The sequence below is a fragment of the Cupressus sempervirens genome, chromosome 8 (assembly GCF_028749045.1).
Source record: "Cupressus sempervirens isolate cs-2001-9-10 chromosome 8, ASM2874904v1, whole genome shotgun sequence".
NCBI lineage: Eukaryota > Viridiplantae > Streptophyta > Pinopsida > Cupressales > Cupressaceae > Cupressus > Cupressus sempervirens.
In genome coordinates, this window is record NC_143125.1 from 628,295,879 (window position 1) to 628,317,043 (window position 21,165).

Below are 21,165 nucleotides of genomic sequence, written 5' to 3' on the forward strand. Positions count from 1 at the left end.
TTTATGGTATTTTTGTTGTTTAAATGTGTTTATGCTACTATGCTACATTGTAATTTTAACTCATGCTTCATATATATATATATTTATAATTTTTACATGTTTTTGTACTAATGAACCCAAACGAGTCCAAACTCCTTCCGTTGGCCTGGATCAAATTATGAATCTTTGTGATCAGGTGCTCCCCATGACTTTCCTTATTAGAATCCAAAGATAAGTGGGTGATGAGAAGCTTAATATTTGATGGCAGCTCCATATACTTCAGCAAACATTGAGTCACACTTTCCAGTCTTCTCTTTGTGGGTGTATGTACATTGTGCATATGTGATCATTCTGTATCACCTTTTATTTCTTATCTTGCAAAATATTTTTACCGAGGATTCTATATTCTAAGATTTTCATGACCACCTTTTAATTTCTTATTTCTTCTTTCAAAGTTCTTAGTTGTATGTTCATTGTTTAGTTGTATGCCTTTTTAAAGTAATATAATTTCCATATTATCCAAAAACATGAGCACTTATGTTCCTTCTGTAGACTGTTTCTCATCTGTGTTGGCTTCCTTTTTAAATTTCTCTTTCTTTTTGGCTATCAAAATATTAGTTAGGCAGAAGCAGTATTATATTTATAGTATACATTATACTTTTTGAAGTTTAATACAGCATTCATATTCAACACAAACTTAGTGTACACTAGTTCTTTCAATTTCTATTTGATCACCAATATCTTTGGGCAGTAGCATTCGTACTATATTTATGGCTTTGCATGCCTATCTCAATATAAATCATGCTTTGTAAAGTTTAATTTAACACCCACATGCAACTCAAAACACTATTACACAGGCGTGAAACATGTTGGTGTTTTGAAATAACACGGTTTCAAATTACCCCGATGAGAACAAGATACATCTAGGGGTAGCTAATTCCCATCCTTAACATATCCTTTCAGGCATCGGGCCAACTATAAGGCTAGACTCTTCTTCTACTTTAGGCAATGCAAAACCTAGGCGGGTGTACCTCAGATTCACGTATATGGTACCAGTACTAAAACATACACTTGAATCTTAACAAAGCAGATAAAATCCTTATTTCTCCTATACTCATGCAATGACAAAGATATGCAGTAGCAAATTGCAACTCTATGAAATCCATAAGTTGAGTGAGGGTAACACTTTTTAGCTCCTCAACATGAAAGGGAAAAACATTTGATTAACGATGTTGATTTCAGCAAAACCCCAAATATGCAGTAGTATGAACCATAGATAGAAAACTCGCTGAGTACTCGGCGAGTTTTTAAAACTCGCCGAGTTTCCTAGCTCGGCGAGTTTTTAACCAGTTAACTCGCCGATTTAAAAACTCGGCAATCTGGTAAAAACTCGCCGAGTAATCGGCGAGTAGTCGGCAAAAACTCGGCGAGTTTTTCCTAAAAACTTGCGATTTACTGGTGAACGCGGCCTGTGAGGATTTAAGTGGCAGTGAGTGTGTTTTTTCTCATTCTTTCTTGTATTTGCATTGTTTAGAACCTTGAGGAGTGAAGAGAAGAAGGTTTGGAGGCATTCTTGGCTGATTGCAAGTGATTCAAGGCGGATTTGAGTGGATTGTAGAGGATTCTAACCGATTTTAGAAGACAAATTTCTTTCCAGGTATGTTCATCTTATCATAGTTTGAAAACTTTTTATAGTTTTATAACAAATGTTCTTTTGTTTTTGTTGTTTTTTGTAAATGTTTTCAAATCATTTAAAATCATTTTGAATCATTTGAAACCCTAGCTTCTAAGGATATGGTTGAAGTTTGTTGTTTGCTAAGGATATGGTTCAAGTTTGAAGTTTGAATCATTTGAAACCCTAGCTTCTAAGTTCTAACTTTGTTTATTCATTTCTCTATATATTTATGTGTAGGGCAGCGGTCAACCATTAAAAAAATGACAAACCCACAAGAAGAGTGGCCACAAACACCATGCCCATTTGGATATATAGGCACTCGGCCTAAAAATGCAAGAGATAAGGCATGGCGGTATGCCTATGAAGCTCCAAATCCAAATGATATTGGGAAGGTGATATGCATTCCCTGTGAGAGAATTATTTCTGGAGGCATAAACCGCCTCAAATACCACCTTGCAGGCATAAAGAAACATGACTCAAATCCTTGTCTCAAGGTAACTGATGAAGAAAAAAGATTCATCCATGCCCTACTTGCAGCTGCTGAAGAGAAAAAATTGAATAGGGAGAGGGCAAAAATAGCTATGAGGGCAGCCATAGCTGAATCTGAAGGAGCTCCTTTTGATATGCAAGAGGAAGAAGAAGCACTTGAGAACATACCAGGATCTCTTCGTGGCCCACGGATCCGCAAACAAAATTTCTCTTTTACCGGTTCCACTTCTTCTACATCTCCTACTTCTTCATCATCACCATCCAGATCCTCATCAGGGATAGGTGATTATTTTGTGCCCAGGAACACACCTGGAGCACAGCCATCATTAGAGGGCACTGCATGGTTTAAGGAGGTGCATGAGCAAACTGATATTGCAGCAGTTGATTTTTGGTTTTTCAACAATATCTCAATGAATGCCGCTGATAGTCCCTATTGGGTCAATATGGTGAATGCAATGACAATATCAGGCAAAGGGTACAAGCCGCCTAATTGCAAGGATATGAGTGGAAGGTTAGTATTTTACTATTTAGTAATTGTAAATAATTGAGATTCACTTTAGTTCATTGTTATATTTTAAATCTTAATTGTTATAACTTATTTCCTAATTTTTTACTAACACTTACACTTTATTTAATATTACACTTAAATTTTGTAGGTTGCTTGACAAAGCGGTTGGTAGGGCAAGATTGTTGATAGAAGACCAAAAGAAAGAGTGGAAGAAGTATGGCTGCACCATTTTATCTGATGGGTGGACAGATGGAAGAAGTAGAACCATTATTAACTTCTTGATTGCTTGCAAAGATGATGTGGTGTTTTGGAAATCTGTCGATGCCTCCAACAAAGTGAAAAATGCAGCCACATTGGCTTTAATGTTGGAGAATGTTGTCATGGAGGTGGGAATAGAGAATGTGGTGCAAATAATCACAGATAATGCAGCAGCATATGTGGCAGCAGGTAGATTTAATTTTTTATATTTGAATCAATATGAATCATGAATGTAATGCTATGGTATTATTCAATTTAGATTTGATGTAATTTGTAAATACTAAATATGGAAAGTTTGTTACTGATTATTGATTTTTTGCTAATCTTTTAGGTAGAATCCTCCAAGAGAGGCATCCCACACTTTTTTGGTCACCTTGTGCAGCACATGTCCTTGACCTTTTTTTGGAGGACATAGGAAAACTTGATTGGGTGAGTCCAGTTGTGGAAGATGCTAGGCGAGTCACGAAATATATCTATAATCACCCATGGGTTCTCAGTTTGATGAGAAAAGCCACTAAAGGCAAAGATTTGATGAGACCTGCTATGACAAGGTTTGCAACGGTCTTCTTGACGTTGCAAAGTATTCTTGACCACATATTGGCTTTGAAGCAAATGTTTGTGTGTGCTGATTGGGTTGCTTCACCTTACTCAAAGAAGCCCGAAGGAGAAGCTGTGGCACGAATAGTCTTTGATGATAGCTTTTTTGCAAAGGCTAAGGAGATTGTGGAGGTAACTTCATTATATTTTTAGTTTATTCAAGTTTCATTTTCAATTCATAACTTACTATGTTATTAACTAATTTGTATTTTTCAAATTTCAAATGTAGATGTCTCTGCCCCTGGTTCTAGTCTTGCGCACATGTGATGGGCAGCAATCCCCAATGGGAGGTCTTTATGAGGCCATGGATAGGGCGAAAGAGGCTGTTAGAAGTTACTATCACGGGGACAGTCTCAGATTTAACCCCATTTGGGAAATAATTGATAGGAGGTGGAACAATATGCTCCACCAACCTATTCATGCAGCAAGCTACTTCCTCAATCCCAAATTCAGGTACTATGATAATTGATTGTCCTTGAAGTTGGGATTTTAATAAGTCTTTATTTTACTTTACTTTTTAAGGTTGTGTAGTAAGACTTGATATCATTTTCTATTTGTTTTAGGGTTGATGATTCCTACTCAGATCCTAATGGAGAGGTCATGGAAGGTCTCTCTAAATGCATTGAGAGAATGATATCAAGTGAAGAGGAGAGAGACTTTATTGTGACCGAACAACAAATCTATGTGGAATCAAGGGGTCCTTTGTTCTCTTCTATGCTAGCAAAGAGAGCAAGATCTACTCAAGCACCAGGTAAAGCGTCAAACTTTAAAACTTTTGCTAATTGATAAGTTGTGCTTCTGATTTTGTTTTTTATTGCTTTATAACTTTTTAAATTTTGTTTTGCAGATGCTTGGTGGGCAAGTTGGGGTGGCAATACCCCCAATTTAAGGAAATTTGCTCTCAGAGTCCTATCCCAACCTTGTAGCTCATCCCATTGTGAGCGCAATTGGAGCTTATTTGAGTCCATCCATACAAAGAAAAGAAACAGAATGACTAAAAAACGGCTTAATGACCTTGTTTATGTGCACTATAATCTTAAGTTGCGCATAAAAAAGTCACAGCTCTTAGAACTACCTGGTCCGCTTGATCTAGATGAGATAGATCCTTATTCTGATTGGACAGCACAGGAGCCAAGTCCATTTTTTACACCAGATGAGATCGCTGATTTGGAGAGGCAGGCCATGGAGGGGGAGGTTGACACTGATTTTCAGTTCACTATGGATGACATTGAGGATGAGGACGAGGATGATGATGATTCAGGCGAGGATCAGACATTACCATTAGGAGGAGATGCATCCTCTTCTAGGACGCCGAGCCAGTCAGTAGGGACGTCGAGCGAGGGGGCACAGCCACAGAGTTCACAGTCACGCAGCTCACGCCCTATCCCAGTGCGGGGCACTTCTTCTAGGACTAGACCCCCTCGCTTTCCTGCTAGTGCAAGTGGAAAGAGGAAGATGTGATTGGCATTGTCACATTGTATTGATGTATTTAGACTTTTAGTATTTACTTCTAGTTTGACAGATTGAAACTATTTAGTAATTTACTATTTTGCTTCCTACCATGAGCATTCTGCATGAGAATGCAATTTTGTACGCATTATGCATTTATATATATCTAAACTTTGTTTCTTTCTTTTGTATTGTCTTTAATTAACTTATTAGATGCATCTTCTCATTAAATTTTGCAAAATAAATGTATTTTTAATTAAATTTCAGCGGTTTTTTAGGTTCCCGAGTTTTTCCCGAGTTTTTTTTTTAAAATCGCCGAGTTTTTCCCGATTAAACTTTTGGGGGGCTTGGCGAGTTTTTGCATTTGGCGAGTTTTCCAACTATGTTATGAACAAGTGATCCTATAGCTGATCAGTGCCTTATCTATTGGGCAATTCTATGAATCAAACACATACAACTGTGATATCAATGACATATTTCATACACCCAGATATCAGATCTATCTTATCACTTTGTGAATTAGACATCGGTGTTCATAAAGATCTCATTCTTATGAAGTATCCTTCTCAAATAACCAGCAACCCTGTCAAACACATCAAGCATTTACTTGGCCCTTTGTTCCAACAACAAAACACATCAGACATACAACCTTAAGGGGATGCAAATGGGTCTCAGTTCTTTGTCCTTAAACCACACAAGATTGCAGATTCAAGAGATAGGAGACGAGAATTAGAATGAAGCTAAAGAAATTCTGCTCATTTGTACTTATTTCCTTGAAACTATACATTCAAATGCATGAAATTAAAACATAGAAATGCCTAATAGATTAGAACTAGCTATATTATCTTGACTACTACTGTTCATACAAGAGAAAATATGCTGAAGAATGTGGTGTCACAGTAATGAAAACACATCAAGACTAGAACCCTAGTTTCACAAATAAACTCAAGATTGGAACAACATGGTATCACAGCAGTGAGTAATTTTTCTCCAAAACCGGAACCCCCCTTATTATGGATGAGAAAGAGAGAGATATAGACAAGGAATGAATTCCCGGATCTGATCTGAAGATGACATATGTCCACTTGAAATTCCATCCTTTGCTGTTGTAAAACATCTCTCCTCTTTCTACCCTTGAAATCTGATTTAGTTTTTATCATTCTTTTGTAACAAACTTGGAAATATTTCATGTGAATGATGGAAACCCTTCTGTTGCTCAAATATTTGAAATGCTGATAAAATCTGGATTTAACTGACTTGAAGGTAACCAAATTCGACGTTAACTGCATTTTATGCACATTTAGTTCATCATCTTGCTCGAAATCAAAACTGAACTTTGATACCTCAATGCGATTGCAAGGTGAGAATCTAGGAGAAATCCTCGTATAACTTGAATAGACGGCTTCTTGCGCAAAAACAAACTCCAAAAATGGAAAGTTCGTCTTCTCCCGGTTCTGGCGATATATAATATTGCCATATTTGCCTATCAGAAATGCCCAAAACTTTAATTTGAAAAATATACCCCCTGTACATGGTCTTTGGATTGAATCTCATTTTAAAAAATTTTGAAATACTCTACAGTTAAAACTTTAGAATATATCTCCTTTTGAATTAAAAAAACTCTGCACGGGAATCTATTTGAAAATCATTTTTTAGTAATTCTAATTTTTTGCCTCACCCATGCATTTCTTGTCAACTTTGGTTGACCAACCCTACCACGTGTCATGCCCCGATTGGTCGGACCCTTTGACTGGCTGACACGTCATCGCCACATGTTAGCTCCTTATTTGCTCTTCGACCGTCACTGGACTTCCACGTCACCACGTTGGCCGGCCTGCCACATCACCTCCGATCGGGGCCCACTGACACGTGTCAGCTAGGTGCTTCCTCGCATTACAGTCAGTAGCTGTTGACTGTGCAAGCGGGGAAGCGCCTTCGCGACACGTGTCCCCCGTGCCACGTCAGCATCTTCGAAATCCGCACCTAGTTGGAGCACATCTTGTCGCTTGTCATATGTTGGTTCGTTCGCGGTTGCCATATTTGCATGACGTCATCATTCTTGGGTGATGTGTTTGGTTCAAAATTTTTGTAAGGTTGCCTCCAGCTGTCGTCCAAGTACGGATGGGCCCATTCAAGCTACTTGTGCTACCCTTTTAAAAGGTCCACGTCTCTAAGACATTAGTCTTATTTAGTGGATTTCTATTTAAAGAACTTAAAACACATAACTTGTGCAATGTGGGATTATTCTTCATGATTTTTCTTTGCTGCTTTGCTTCCATATACAAATCCCCTTGCATTTGCAATTGGAGTGAGGAGATGTACCTTACCTTTTATCATGGACGACCACTGCATTGTCTTCACGTTGCTCCATTGGATAGGCCTCTCCAACGCCTCCAAATAGATGCAATTTCATCTTAGTGAGCGAGACCATTGATACTTTATTTAAAACATTTAATTTCTAAATTTGCAAAGAACTGGAGTGATTGCGGGAATGGTTGTCCACTTAATGGAGTCTCGGTTAGCAGCCCGCTTTAAATCATGGGACTCTTGTTTGTAGTCGCCCCCTTTTGCATTTCTATTATGTGGAGCTTGGCCTTCCCTCCTGCCATTGCCTTTGGTGAAACTTCCTCCTATCCTGACGCCTCCAGATCTAATGTAGCGTGGAAGCTTCCCATACACATGGTGCACTCGCACTGTGCACCCTTCGTGCGGTGTGGATAGTTCCTAAATGCCACGGGATGCCCTTTTCTACAAACTTTTGACCTGCGTCTTCTTCCCTTTACTGGGCTGCTCCATGCCTCTTTTTTTTGGGTACTTTAACACCAAGTGAAAGATTCATGGTGAGCTGGGAGCCTAGAAGGTTTCGCTGCACTGGCGGTTCTCAAAAAGGAAAACGTTCACACCGATGGTCGATCCAGTCAATGGCCTCCAGAAACGATAGGCGACCATGCCATGGTGAAGGCGTCGTGGGCGAGTGAGTGGACCACTCTTTAATCCCATTGTCTTTTATCATTGCCTCTATTGGAGTCCTGAATTTTTGTAACAAATACTCATAAGGGTTGACGCCATTACATGTCCCTTCTATCATTCTTTAAAGGAGATTGGCAAAGGAAAAAGCGACACCAGCAAATTATCACTGAAGCAATTTCTTCTTGAGGCACTTTGAGTCTCACGCAAAGGTCCTTGTTTGTCTGCTCTCCTATGAAATTTCGCTCATACTTCTTACTACTCAATGATGTCTCAAACACTTGGGCTTGTGATGGCTGCACTAAAAGGGATTTTCCTTTTTGGCCGCCACTCAGTTTGAGAAAACTATACTATAAAATGGAGCAACATTTCACACTCCATTTGTGTCTTAAGCAATAGTCCATTTGCCTTTAAAACATTCGATAGTACAGGCAATCGGCTCCAACTCAAAATTGGAAGGTTTTGTTTACTGAATATATGACAACATCACCCATGTTATTATGCTTGAAAAGTTTTGCAATGCCTTTCGAAAGATGGACCTCATTTTGAAATCCCCAATCACTTATCAACTTGATGGAAACAGTCGGGCCCTGAAGTGGGTCCGGCTAAATTTTTTTTGAATTCAAACCCCTGACATGTCAAATCAATTTGATGAACATATTACACTGATTTGAAATTAAACTCAATCATTGAATTGTCATTTACAAGTTGTTTGGCCTCTTTCTTGCTGATTGCCAATTTCATGTCAAAGGTCCTTTGATCGGCTTTAAAAACTAACAAAAACACCTGACTGAGTTCTGCAATCAGACATACTGATTCTCTGTTTTGCATTCTTGGACCATGCCAGATCTCGTCTCATGACAAATTCTCGGTCAAAAGATATTGACTGTCAAAGTTGCCCTCTCAGAATTGCCTGCAAGCAAACACGCCAGAAAACTGTAAATCATGTTCGGATTTGGCTTCAAAAACTGGGTAAACTGACACTTGGGGGCATGAAAATTGGAGAATTGGTTCACCGTCATGAGGAGAGTATGAATTTGTGATTAGGGCTCATGACAAATAATTGGGCGCGTTTGGCGAGTATTCAAAGTGGGCTACTCAATTTGTAGAACTAGAAACACTAGCAAAAAGGTGATTTTTACAAATGGAACGGACCTAGGAAAGTGTGCAGACGGATTTGTCAAGATTTGAAAATTAGCACACTTAAAGTATTTTTAGTGTAGAACGCAACAGTGCAATCCATTCGATCTCACCTATCACAGATTCAGAGATATGACATCACGAATAGGGGCACCAACTAATTTGCACTTACTGACATCAGTAAAAAGTTACGAATTGCATTTAGAATCGTGTTCGAAAACTAATCAAACGGATTCGTCATAACCTCAAAATTGAAACATAGCAAGTCTCTGACCTCTAGAATGCAATGCAAAAGGAATTTTCTCATTTCAGTCAACTGGGTCAAAGTTATAACAAGTCAAACAGGGTCTCCTAGAATTCTGAATATTTTGCATCAGCATGACAACAATAAATGACCAACTTTGAGGGATTTAAAACCTAGTCAAACAGATTCAAAATGACTCGAAATCCAAAACATAGGCTCTTTGGTATGGACACTAAACACACCCAAAGTGGTGAGTCGTGAAACGTTACTAGGTGCGAGATATTCAAATGCAAGCACAGGCTTTTGTCACTGTTTGACACAGGAAAAAATGCAAATTTGGTCATTGCTCAAAACAGAACTTCACCAAATTATTCGGAATGGCAACTTGTCTTCATGGGACGATTGGATATACTGAATGCAAGCTGTTAGAAACATTAAACACCCTTAGGCCTCAAACAGACAGTCGGGTACACATGCATTAAAAAGCACTTATAGGGCTTGATTTTTTCAATGGTACTCAAAATAAGGGCTTCAAATTTGAGTCCCAACAAAACATAGGGCAACTGATGGATCAACATGTGGCCTTTTGCTATCAACTAGGGGATCATTATATTGACAGGAGACTACCCAAGTACAATATAAAAGAATCTCTATGGAAATGATCAGGTAACTTAAGAGTACCAGGAAAGCAAGTTGGGGGGACAAATAAGTGAAAGGTAAATCATTTTGATGAATGCAAAGAGGAGCCATAATTGTTAGGCATGGTGAGTAGACATCACATCCAAGAAGCTCAAAGCATTTCTATATCATTGAGGAACATCAAGTTGATACATATCAAGCAGAAGAGTAAGCAAGAGGTAGATTTTATGTTCAGGATGGTATGGTTCACATGACTATGGTTCAAATAAAAACCATCAGTTCCAAATTTGACTTGGATTCAGTGCTTTGGCAAGACTCCACAACTTTGGAAACATTTTAGTTCCATTAAAATATATAAATTGTATACATAATTCACACGATCAATCTTACAAATACTGTGTGAAGAAATGGAATGGTTGAATATGCTTAAAAAGGACCGCATACATCATATTTTTAGTCGGTTTTGAACAAATTTCTATGTTTTTCTTGCTGTGAATACTTGTGAAGCATGTCTGGTGAATACACCAGACTGATTTGCCAAGTGTACCGAGGAAGTCTGCCCAGTTTGCCAAAACTCATATGTGCCGAGTTGTAAGTTCAAGTGCAAGTAGATCGTCTTCTTCAAATGCTTACTAGTACTCGGTGAGTTTTTGAAACTATGTTCAGGATCATGATCCAAGAGATGGTAGCACTACTTTATAGGCAGGAGTTTTATGACTAGAGCTAAGGAATGCAGGGAAAATATAAGCCCCTAGTCTTTGGAGTTGCCTAGGTGAGTTACCAGTTGCTAGGAACAAATATCATTAGATACATTGTTTTTGATGAAAAGTGCCCAAAGTCAGGGAGGAACCTGATATGATAGAGGTTTTCAATGAAGGGGATGGTAAATGGATAAGCTTTGTTTTTGATATGGTGTAAAATTTGTGTTTTGTGATGAAAACGATGGCGACTTTGGTAGCAATGGATAGGCCTAATTGCTGATACAGTGCCAACATTTATGTTGAAAACATTTGTCTTACTTCCACTATGATAGAAACATATTAGTCAAAAACAACAATTTAAAGCCATTAAGATCTATAGCAAGAAGAAAAAAATGCTGTCACCGGGTCCCTCCCTTGAAGGCTCAATCTGGGTGTGGGTGTGATGTGGGTCTAGTTGTGGTGCGTGTGTGGTCCCGCATTCGCTTAGAGTAGCACTAGATTGCCTAGGTACCTATGAGTTTGGCTTTTGGGTACCTTGGTGAACTGGGAGTATGCCCAAGAAAGGTGACCATATAGTGATTTTTGTAACAAAATAATGTTTTTTGCCTTCAATGATGGATTTCGCCTTGAACTTCTATTTGGTGCTTGGAAGTCATTTCACAAACACAAAGCAAAAAGAAAACTATTTTTTTTCCTCCAAGCTGCCATTGTTGGGTTTTGAAGGTTGCTTCATTTTTTAAAAGGTGAAGGCTACAAAGGAGTAAGATGCACTCCAAAAGCTTATAAATTGTTGGACAAAGAATATTTAGCCTTCAAAGATGAGCAGATTTTTTTTTTCAAATTTTGAATAATATTTTCAAGATTTTTAATTTTTTTAATAAGCTAAGAATTTGTTTCGAATTGCATAATGTTTTTCATTTTAGGTACATGTAGAATGACTGGAACTGACAGTTCTAATTTGATTGCTTGGGGCCGAAATGAAGAGTCCCTTTTAAAATTGATATAGTGTCGACTCTTTGGCAATAGCAATTTACAACAATGATTAAACAAACTTCTTGTGATGGGAGTTTTCTTTGGTGTTGTAACCATTGTAACATAGAGTATACAAGCTCATATTTTTTAGTGAAAGCTCATATATGCACCATCCCTTTACAAGGAATAAAAGCTTGTAAGGGGCCAAATAAAAAAAGGTTACAAAAGATTTAATATCGGCTTATATTAAAGAGGAAGAGGGTGCCAACATTAGAAATAGAAAATCAAAGGATCGTGCACATTCTCTTGCCAAGAGGATGTTCCATTTAAAATTGATTTAGGGTCTACTCTTTGGCAATATACAACCATGATTAAACAAATTTTTGGTGATGGGAGCTTCTTTGGTGGTGTAATAATTGCAACATAGAGTATACAAGCTCTTATTTTCAAGTGAAAGGTCATATATGTGCCATTCCTTTACAAGGAATAAAAGCTTATAAGGGGCCAAGTAAAAAAGGTTGTCAAATGATTTAGTGTTGGCTTATATTAAAGTGGAAGAGGTTGCCATTAGGAGAAATAACAAATCAAAGGGTCTTTCACATCCTATTGCTAAGAAATGCTTGTAGAAAAATTCTAGCGGCCTCACACAGTTAGCTGCCCCTCAACCTTTCATGCATTGCTTGTTGCATTTTATGGTGATGCGTTTCCTTTCAATATTGTTAGATCACCTTATTGGTAGGATATGGTGAATATACTTTTCAATACACCTCTTCATTATGCTAGTTTGGGGTATGAAAAGGTGTGAAACACCTTATTGGAAAGGAGAAAGCCTTAGTATGGAAAGATTGCAAAAAATGATCATTGATCAATGTTAAAGTAGTGTCCTATAAAAGGGAAATGTTTTTGAAGCCTTTGTAGTGTGAGGAATAAGTTTCATTCCAATGTCCTCATAGAAACTAGTGAAATGGTGGGGCATGAAAACATTGTCCAAGTCTTCAAACCACGCTAAAAATTGTAGGGCAGATAGGTCTATAGTGGGGATACATAGAGTCACGTTTTTTGGACACCATGTGCAGTTTGTTCACTCAATTTAATATCACAAAAGATTCGTACATGAATTGGATGGTTTAAACATGTCTACATGAAGGTGGAGGAGATCCAAATGTTCGCGACAGATCATATGTTGCAACTCATATCAAGGGTCTTCTCCAAGTTGAAGCTGCTGAAGCTAATATAGTTTTATTTTATTTTTGAGATATGACTTATATTGTTTTGTACCATGTTAGGTAGTTGAGACATGATTTGCATCTCACACAATTGTGTTAACTTGCGAAGGTGCAAGAGGTCTCGAGTTTTGTGGTCATCAACAACCTAGTGAGTATATGGAGGTAGTCAAGCACAAAAAGAGGCCAAAAGGTAAAAGCATTGCTTTGTTAGGATCAAGCAATACTGAGAGGTAGGGGGTGGGGGGTGAATCAATGTTGCAGCACTTTTAAACAATTTAACCTTTTTATAATAATACTATACGATAACCTGAAATGGTAAAGCATAACAATAAAACATACACAACAAAAAAACTTACAACACCATTATTTGTTCTCGAGGAAACCTTGGGCAAGGGAAAACCCTGATGGGGATTGAACCCACAAGATAATGCAGTAGTTAAGTATCCCTATTAAGAGACTTGGCCTTGTTAGGAGTCAATGCAATACATCCATACAATAACCTAAAATGATAAAGCATAACAATAAATTATACACCACAAAATAACTTATAACACCATTATTTGTTCTCGAGGAAACCCTAGCCAAGGGAAAACCCTGGTGGGGATTGAACCCACAAGATAATGCACTAGTTAAGTGCCCCTATTAAGAAACTTGGCCCTATTAGGAGTCAATGCAATACATCCAGTGCATAGCTCCTATAAAAGGACAAGACCCTATTAAAGGTCCTTAAAAAGGAGGCACTCGCCTGTAACTCATTGCTCAATGGAGAAGGTTAAAGCCACCTGCAAGGACTCATTTTCCATTACAAAAAGATTTACATAAGAGTTAATGAACTACAATTAGCATTACAATTTTTGATTAGCTCCAATGAAAGCTCGCATCTTCTCTGCTTTGATATCCAACATCAAGGCTTTATATTAACATATTTCATTACCTCATCACATCTCAAGATACATTCCTTTATACCAATATAATTTATCTCATCTTTGCTGGCCCAATTAGGACTTAATCAAATGTGTTGTCACAATATCAAAACATAATATATAGATATGCTATCCAAGAGTTAAAACTTGAATGTCGTCCCATTGATACCAATTAGTTCAATTGACGAACCAATTTGATTTACTTAGTCAATTTTTCTGATTATAAAAACTGATCTGTATCGCTGCCAACCTCAACCCATGTCACTTCCTGATACCGTAGCTTATTCTGTATCACATAAGAACCGAGTATCACAATGGTAGACTATATACATCTCATATCATATCCCTTTGATTATAGAGTCAACTGATCATTCCTCTATCTTAGCTAACCAAAACTATTTGACTATGCACTGTGTAGCCTTCCTGGACTTGGAGATTTTTCATGTATCTTAATTATCAAAACCTGTCATCAAGACTTGCACCCATACTGGAGAGTTATGTTTGCCATAAATGACAACACCTGTATGGTCACATGATGTACACTTGCCAACATATTCGATAGCCGATGAGTGGTGGGCTCGTGTGGAATATGTTTTGATCTTCATTGAGCCTATCCTGATCATGATTAGTTATGCCTGTACTCATTTTCCATGTTTGGGTGAAATTTATGATGGTATGGACTCATGGTAGAGGCTAGGAACATGACTCAAGAATTTATTTTTTTGAAAATTGTGCAACAAATTAGTGTTGATTGCTGGAACAAGATGACCACTCCATTACATCTCTTAGCATTTGCTTTGTTGCCAAAGTGTTACAGCAAAGAGGTACTTTCATTTCTGAGGAGGGTGGCACCATATAAAGATGGGGAGGTTGTTGTTGGCAATAAGGTTGCATTTAAAAAAAGATATAAAAGCGAGGAAATCTAAGTATTGTTTGAGTGAGTTTTGGCCAGTACTTCGTATCTTCAGAATATCATGATGTTTTCACTCCAACAATTATAGGATGGCTACTGATGAGTGGCAGTATCTACTTGGTCAAGGTTCTGTTTTCTTGTAGCCTCTTGCAATTAAAGTTCTCTCCCAGGCATGTATCTTTTTTTTCATCTTCATTATTTTTTATTAAATGATATCATTCTATATAATATAATATAATATTTTTATTTTATAATTTATGTTTTTAGCTTTGATTGTTGAATTATAAAATTAAATACTAAATGTCGTATGCAAATTCAATAGATTGTAGGTTCTTCAGCTGAGCGGGGTTCAAATGACTTAGTCAAGAGCAACCATTTGGGTGAAAAAAAGAAAATAATTTGATCTACAAACACTCCAACCTTTGTCTCTTGTCACATAGGAAATCTGAATACAATGAGGGTGTGACAAAGAATTGGGATCTAACCCCTAAGTCTACTGATTTAGATGCCACAGTTGTACAACTTGCCCAAACCCTTATAGATGAGGAAACCTCTGCACTTGACACAAGTAATGGGAGTGGCAAACCAATGGATTGTGGTTCAAATGAAGTTGAATCAAACATTCACCTTGGTGCTTGTGATTAAGAAGCATATGAATGTTAATATCAGTTATAATTTTGAATTTTCATTGTATAATGACATTTTAAGTCTTTATTATCATGTTTGCAGATTATGAATATGATATTCTGAGGTATTTTAAAAATATACTTATTAATATTATGGTTTTATGAGTATTATTGTTCTTTCATTTTATAATTCTAAATGTACAGTCAAACAAAAATCCTTTGGGAAAAAGTTGGCAAACCAAAAGTATACGATTTTTCAGAAAAAATGGATTTAAGAAGAAAGTTATACAACTGTATCATAATAATATATTTGTAATACAATACCAGCATAAATATAATATTATCATTGTGTTTTTAATTATATTAATATATTATACACAATAAACAATTGACAAAAATATCCTCGACTGTGTAAAATCCTAGGGATCTTGAAACTAGCCAAAGAGATAGGAGTTTGCTATAACTTTGGGAAAAGGAGGCTGAAACTGCCAGGAAAGTCAAGAAACTGTTCAAATGGGATAATACAAATTTTATTAACTGATGGTTTGCATGGAACAAGCAATTTGACGGTAAAGACTTGTGATTTTAAAAGATCAACATGGTATTAATAAATAAGTATGTGATATCAACTGGGTTTGAGTAGTAAAATAGAAAACTTGTGAGGGTAAGGCATGTGGGTTGTGCAGGTGATTTTTGCTCAAATTTTCCCCGATTCTCTCGTGGCTTTTTTTTGCATTTACTTGCCAAAAATTCTTTGAATAACATTACTGGGTATGCCCTCAAGGCATCCTGTACCACATTGAGTACGGGTTTGCCCAGGATACGCCTTGGGTATGTATTTTGGGTGTTTGGGTATGCCTGAGTATGTACCCTGATGTTTTCAGGCATACCCAAAGATGTTGAGTGCCAAAAAAGAAATAAGGGGTCTGAGAGCGGAGACCAGAATCAAGCATTGTGACAACTAAAATTATCAATATTAAATGCCAATTGATAAAGATAAATATTAAATATTTAACCATCAATTGACATTTAATACTTATCTATTGAATATTACTATCAATTGGAATTTATATTGATTGAACATGCAAAGATTGACATCACAATGCAAAATAGGGAAGTGTGCTGATCAAGTTTTACAGTTTCAGAAGATAGCTTTGATGTGACAAATTGTCTCCTTGGGGGAGTTGTTACTGTTTGGTTGTTGACAATATTATTGGTTTGCTGTGCAAATCTTAGTAGAATTCTAGCAGCTAATTTTGATTGGAAGCTGTTATATATTTTTCTTTTGGGACAATGACATGGACAGTCATTATCATCTGGAACCTCTGATCGTGATAATCTTGATCTTAAAAGCTCCCAAGAAGGTATACTAATTTTTTCCTGTGCAACTAATCCATTCAAGATAAGTACACAACATTGTGGCCTCTTGGATGGTCTCTCTTGACTTTGAGAGTAAATACTCATAAACTAATATAGAAAATTGTTTTGATTTTAAGATTGTGTGAATTATGTTAGGGATGGATAAATATTCTCTTGCTATCATTTTAGTGTAGAATGTCAATGGTATTCAGCTTTTAGTTTTTTGGTAACAAATGTTTTACAATGATTTCTGCATTTGCATGGAAAAGGTTCAGGCCTGGATGGCTCTCCACTGGATTGCAGTGGTGGATACCATTGTATTCCAATTTGCTTTTGGTGGGTCTTAAGGCTTAATAGTTTGTATTGGGGGTACAGTAGCAACTTTGGGTGTTTCTGCCTGGATCAAGAATGAGTGAAAGACTCTTTCGTATTTTGGACTTGGGACATGACAGCACATCTTTAGCCTTTCCAGCTTCGCATATGCGGTGCAAAGAAAAGGATAGCATATCATTTCTTTCTTATTTTATCAAGAAATTGGAGTGATTCATCTTTTATAAGAATTCCTGGAGTAAATAAGGATTTCTTTTAATAATTGTGAGAGTTCATCTGACTTTCGTCTCTACAGGCCATTAGTTTCTTAGCTCTATTGTCACTACTCTCCCTCATACATCCCATTATATTATCTTTTAGTGATGCAGTATATTAATCTATGTTTCCGGTTCAAAGTATTAATCTAAGTTTCCGGTTCAAATTTGGGTTCAAAATTCCTTCAATTGTTTTTGGTAGGTTTGAATTCGTTCGTACGAAGACACCCACCCACATCCCCACACACACTCACACTCACACACACACACAAGCACACACACACAATCATACACATATGCATTTGTGCGCGCGCGCACACACATGTATATGCAGCAAACAAGTTCATACACTAGTATGCTAATAGTAAAGCAACATAGCAAATATATATATATATATATATATATATATATATTAACAATTGGAAATGTATCACCGCACATCTCATTTTAGATCTATAGGATTCATCACTCACAAATATAAACATAGAGAATAGACCTTTTCATGAAGTGAAATGAGCCTTAGGCTTTATGACACCAGTCCAAGTTATGGCCGCCCAAACGTAATGCAAATGGAAGCATTTCAAAGTACTCTAAATTTTTCAAGGGTTAACTGAAGCACTAGATGCTTTTCAAGTACAATTTATCTTCTGTAACAGAACCAAGACTGCACACATTTAGATGGCCGCACTCTCAAGTAAATGCAGACTGAACCTTCAGGAATATGCAGCAGCAAAAATAAAATGTATGCCAATGCAAATGAGATGGTGCAAACATTAATTGTGACCAGATAGTTTACTCCCAATAGTATATTGGTCATTGGCAAACAGAACAAGTATGCAAAATCAAACTGGAAGGAGATAATAATAGACATGAATAAGACCTTGGTGGTTGGCACTTTATTCACCTACCAAAATAATCACATTTTTTCCATATTTATATTCGTATAGACTAAATTAGACAAAGACTTAAGAAATGTTGAAAAAAGTTGTTTTCTTGACCAAGGTAAGCCCGGGCTCTGCCACGTTTAGTCAAAGGCACCATAAATTTTGGTAAATTTGGCTCAGGTCCCTCCAAGAATTTGGCACGAATTTGGCCCACCGTGGTCGAATTTCCAGGGAATGGGACAAGGACTGGAATTTGCAGCAAATCGAACCCAACTTCCAGAAGCGAATCTGGTAATATAGGTATCAATCTGTTAACTTATTAACCTTCTAAAAGGGTGGTTCTCAAAATATATTGTTGAAAGCCTAGATTGATATAAAGAATATTTGTTATCTTGAAGATACAAACAAATAGTATATGTCTTGTTGCCTTACTTACTGATGTGCAAATGTTATCTGGAAAGGTGCCCAGAAAAAGCTGGATGTATTCTGTCTGGTTAAGATCTCAAATATATTTAGGACTTTTTCTTAGGAAAGAAGTGTGAAGCATCCTCTTCTCCAGTGCATACCATTGGTAGCATATATAAGCCCCCTTTCTTGTTTGACCTTACTTTACTTCCAAGATAGTATAAAGAAGCAACCAGCTCAGCAATGTTTGCTGGAATACAATTTTATTCTTTCAGGCACAATAAAACCTAAACAACTATTGCTCCTTATTTTGGTTCTCAGTATTTTTAATTGTCTAGGGGTTAGTTGAACCTGTGCCTTCTGGTCATGGAGATCTTTATTTAGATGGCAATAGAAGAATTTTTCATCTCCAATAGCTTTAAGTGACTAAACAGGTTCCGACTCTCTTGCATTCTGAGCAAAAGCTTGCTGAACTTAAGGTAAACATTAATGCTCTGGCTGGTAGGAATTATGTCAAAGAGATAATTTCAGAGAACATACCTGACCCTCTGACTCAATTTCTGAGTAAGATTGGAAAAGGTAGCTAGGGTTTTTTTTATTTCAAGGGATTTGACACACTCACCCATGCCAACTTTTCAATTATTTAATTGGACCAACTTTAAACTTTCTGAAGATATTCAATCACCAGTATGCCGAAAATTTACAAGTTATTGTTGCCATTAAATTCCGAATCATATATTAATGGATATATTGGACACTCTGACACTGATAATAACCAATACAATCAACAATTCAACATTTTCATTGTGTAGGGTCGCTTTGAGATACTTTCCTTGTCAGGCTCGTTCTTGCTCACTGATAATGGTGGAACACGAAGTAGAACTGGTGGGCTGAGTGTTTCATTGGCTGGTCCTGATGGCCGTGTTATTGGTGGAGGGGTGGCTGGAAATTTAATGGCAGCCAGTCCAGTACAGGTAACATCAGAGATATACATATTTGTTTTTGTTTGTTATTTTTATTAGTTAATTTATGCAACTTGCAACTTGCTGCAGGTGGTGGTAGGTAGTTTCATTTCAAATGGCCGAAAAGCTCAGGCGAAATCAACAAATCCTGAACCTTCCATCGGCCTGTTACAGGGTGGGAATTCTGGTGGTGCAGTAACTCCCATCCCCCTCTCTAGAGGACCTATGATTGACTCCTTGGGAGCTAAATCTGGAGCTACTAGTAATCCTTTGTTGAATCAAGGTACTGGAGCTTCTATTGGTAACAATGCTAGTCAACAAGTTAGGAATGTTGCCAATTTTCAGTCCATGGCCTGGCCAGGCTCACAGTCTATGAGTGAGATAAGGCGTAATACAGACATCAATATCCCTTTGCCTGGTGGTTGATTAAGAACTTGAAATTTTTGGAATCAGATACCCCGGCTGAAGTATTGACCACTGTTTGATGATATCATCAACTGCAAAAAGACCTAGGTGTGAATTATCATCTGCTCATTTTAATTGTTGTTTAAAGCTCATTAAGTTGTGTGCACTTTTGAGAACTAACCCAGAAAAAATGTAATCCTTGGAGAACAGGTAAATCAGCTTAGCAAGCTGAACTCCATTATATTTGATGTAAAGCTAAAAAGCTATTGTAGTTTTAAATTGCTTCCGGATCACACTGATGAGCCTGTTTTTGGCTCTTCAAAAGGACTAACATTGCCATTCAGAAGGCACATGTTTGCTGGGGTCTATGAGCACAATTTATTCCCGTTAATTTAGAAGTTGCTTTTATGATATTGCAGTTCATGCAGAGTTGGGTCTATCAACTTTGATGAGCATCTTATTTATTTAATATGATTAATGCACAACATCACTAACTTGAATTAGTGACAGATTCATTTCTAAATATGAACTGGTTGACACATGAAGCTAGCTTCAGGTTAGCCTTGCAGCTACGGGCTAATTATTATTTTACTTTCAACAAATTCATAATTGTAATCTTTTAATATCAATGTATGTATATTTGAAATTTACTCATTATGACATTCTTAGCTTCTAATCCATGGCCTGATTCTAAAATAATAATTATAAAACATAATTTTTTAACATCAATTTTGCATATTTGGGATAAACTCAATCAAGAACTTTAAGAAAAAGGGATTAGCATAATGTGGGGGATCAAGTCAATTTTTAGCACACCCGTGAATCTAGTGATGTATAATTTTCCGAGGATAAGTATTGCGATTGATTTGACCATCTTGGGTGGATCTATAGTTTAAACTTGCAACTCCTATTGAGATTCCTGCATCTACCCCAAATATGTTTGCCCTTAGATGAAATCTGGGAAATATTTCAAGATGTTGGAAATGTCTTTTCATTTATTTTCAATTAGAGCAAGGTTTCTAGATATTATGTTTGATCCCAGAACAAATAAGAACAACGATGGTAATTGAAACAATAAAGTAAATCAGATGCATTGGCACACTTAATCAAAGGTCTAGAACCTGTAGTTCCATACTTTTAAAAGTGAAGAGTAAATGTTAAGCGTTTTTTTGGTGAATTTATTTTGTTTTGATGTTATGTCAATATTAAATTAGTCATTTTAATTTATGAAAGTTGATACAAATCTAGATAAAAGAAGAT

The 21,165-nt window shown here is 36.9% G+C and overlaps 3 protein-coding genes across 3 annotated transcripts in view; all 3 read left to right on the plus strand.

Annotated features, from left to right (window-relative positions):
• The window catches only part of LOC149544003 (AT-hook motif nuclear-localized protein 5-like), a 48,524-nt gene extending 28,208 nt beyond the window's left edge, over positions 1–20,316 (plus strand). The window contains exons 4-5 of the mRNA XM_089798645.1: positions 19,351–19,512; positions 19,591–20,316. Coding sequence (XP_089654771.1) covers positions 19,351–19,512; positions 19,591–19,926 — 498 coding nt within the window. The 3' untranslated portion in view covers positions 19,927–20,316. The remainder of the gene's footprint in view (positions 1–19,350; positions 19,513–19,590) is intronic.
• On the plus strand, positions 1,385–4,112 carry LOC149544004 (uncharacterized). The gene is made up of 5 exons (XM_089798643.1): positions 1,385–1,636; positions 1,892–2,654; positions 2,800–3,098; positions 3,241–3,638; positions 3,736–4,112. The coding sequence occupies exons 2-5, from the start codon at positions 1,915–1,917 to the stop codon at positions 3,973–3,975; spliced, it is 1,677 nt and encodes a 558-aa protein (XP_089654769.1). The 5' UTR covers positions 1,385–1,636; positions 1,892–1,914; the 3' UTR covers positions 3,976–4,112.
• On the plus strand, positions 3,976–5,140 carry LOC149544005 (uncharacterized). Its single transcript, XM_089798644.1, has 2 exons — positions 3,976–4,257; positions 4,354–5,140. The coding sequence occupies exons 1-2, from the start codon at positions 4,107–4,109 to the stop codon at positions 4,965–4,967; spliced, it is 765 nt and encodes a 254-aa protein (XP_089654770.1). The 5' UTR covers positions 3,976–4,106; the 3' UTR covers positions 4,968–5,140.
• Positions 20,317–21,165: the final 849 nt, after the last annotated feature.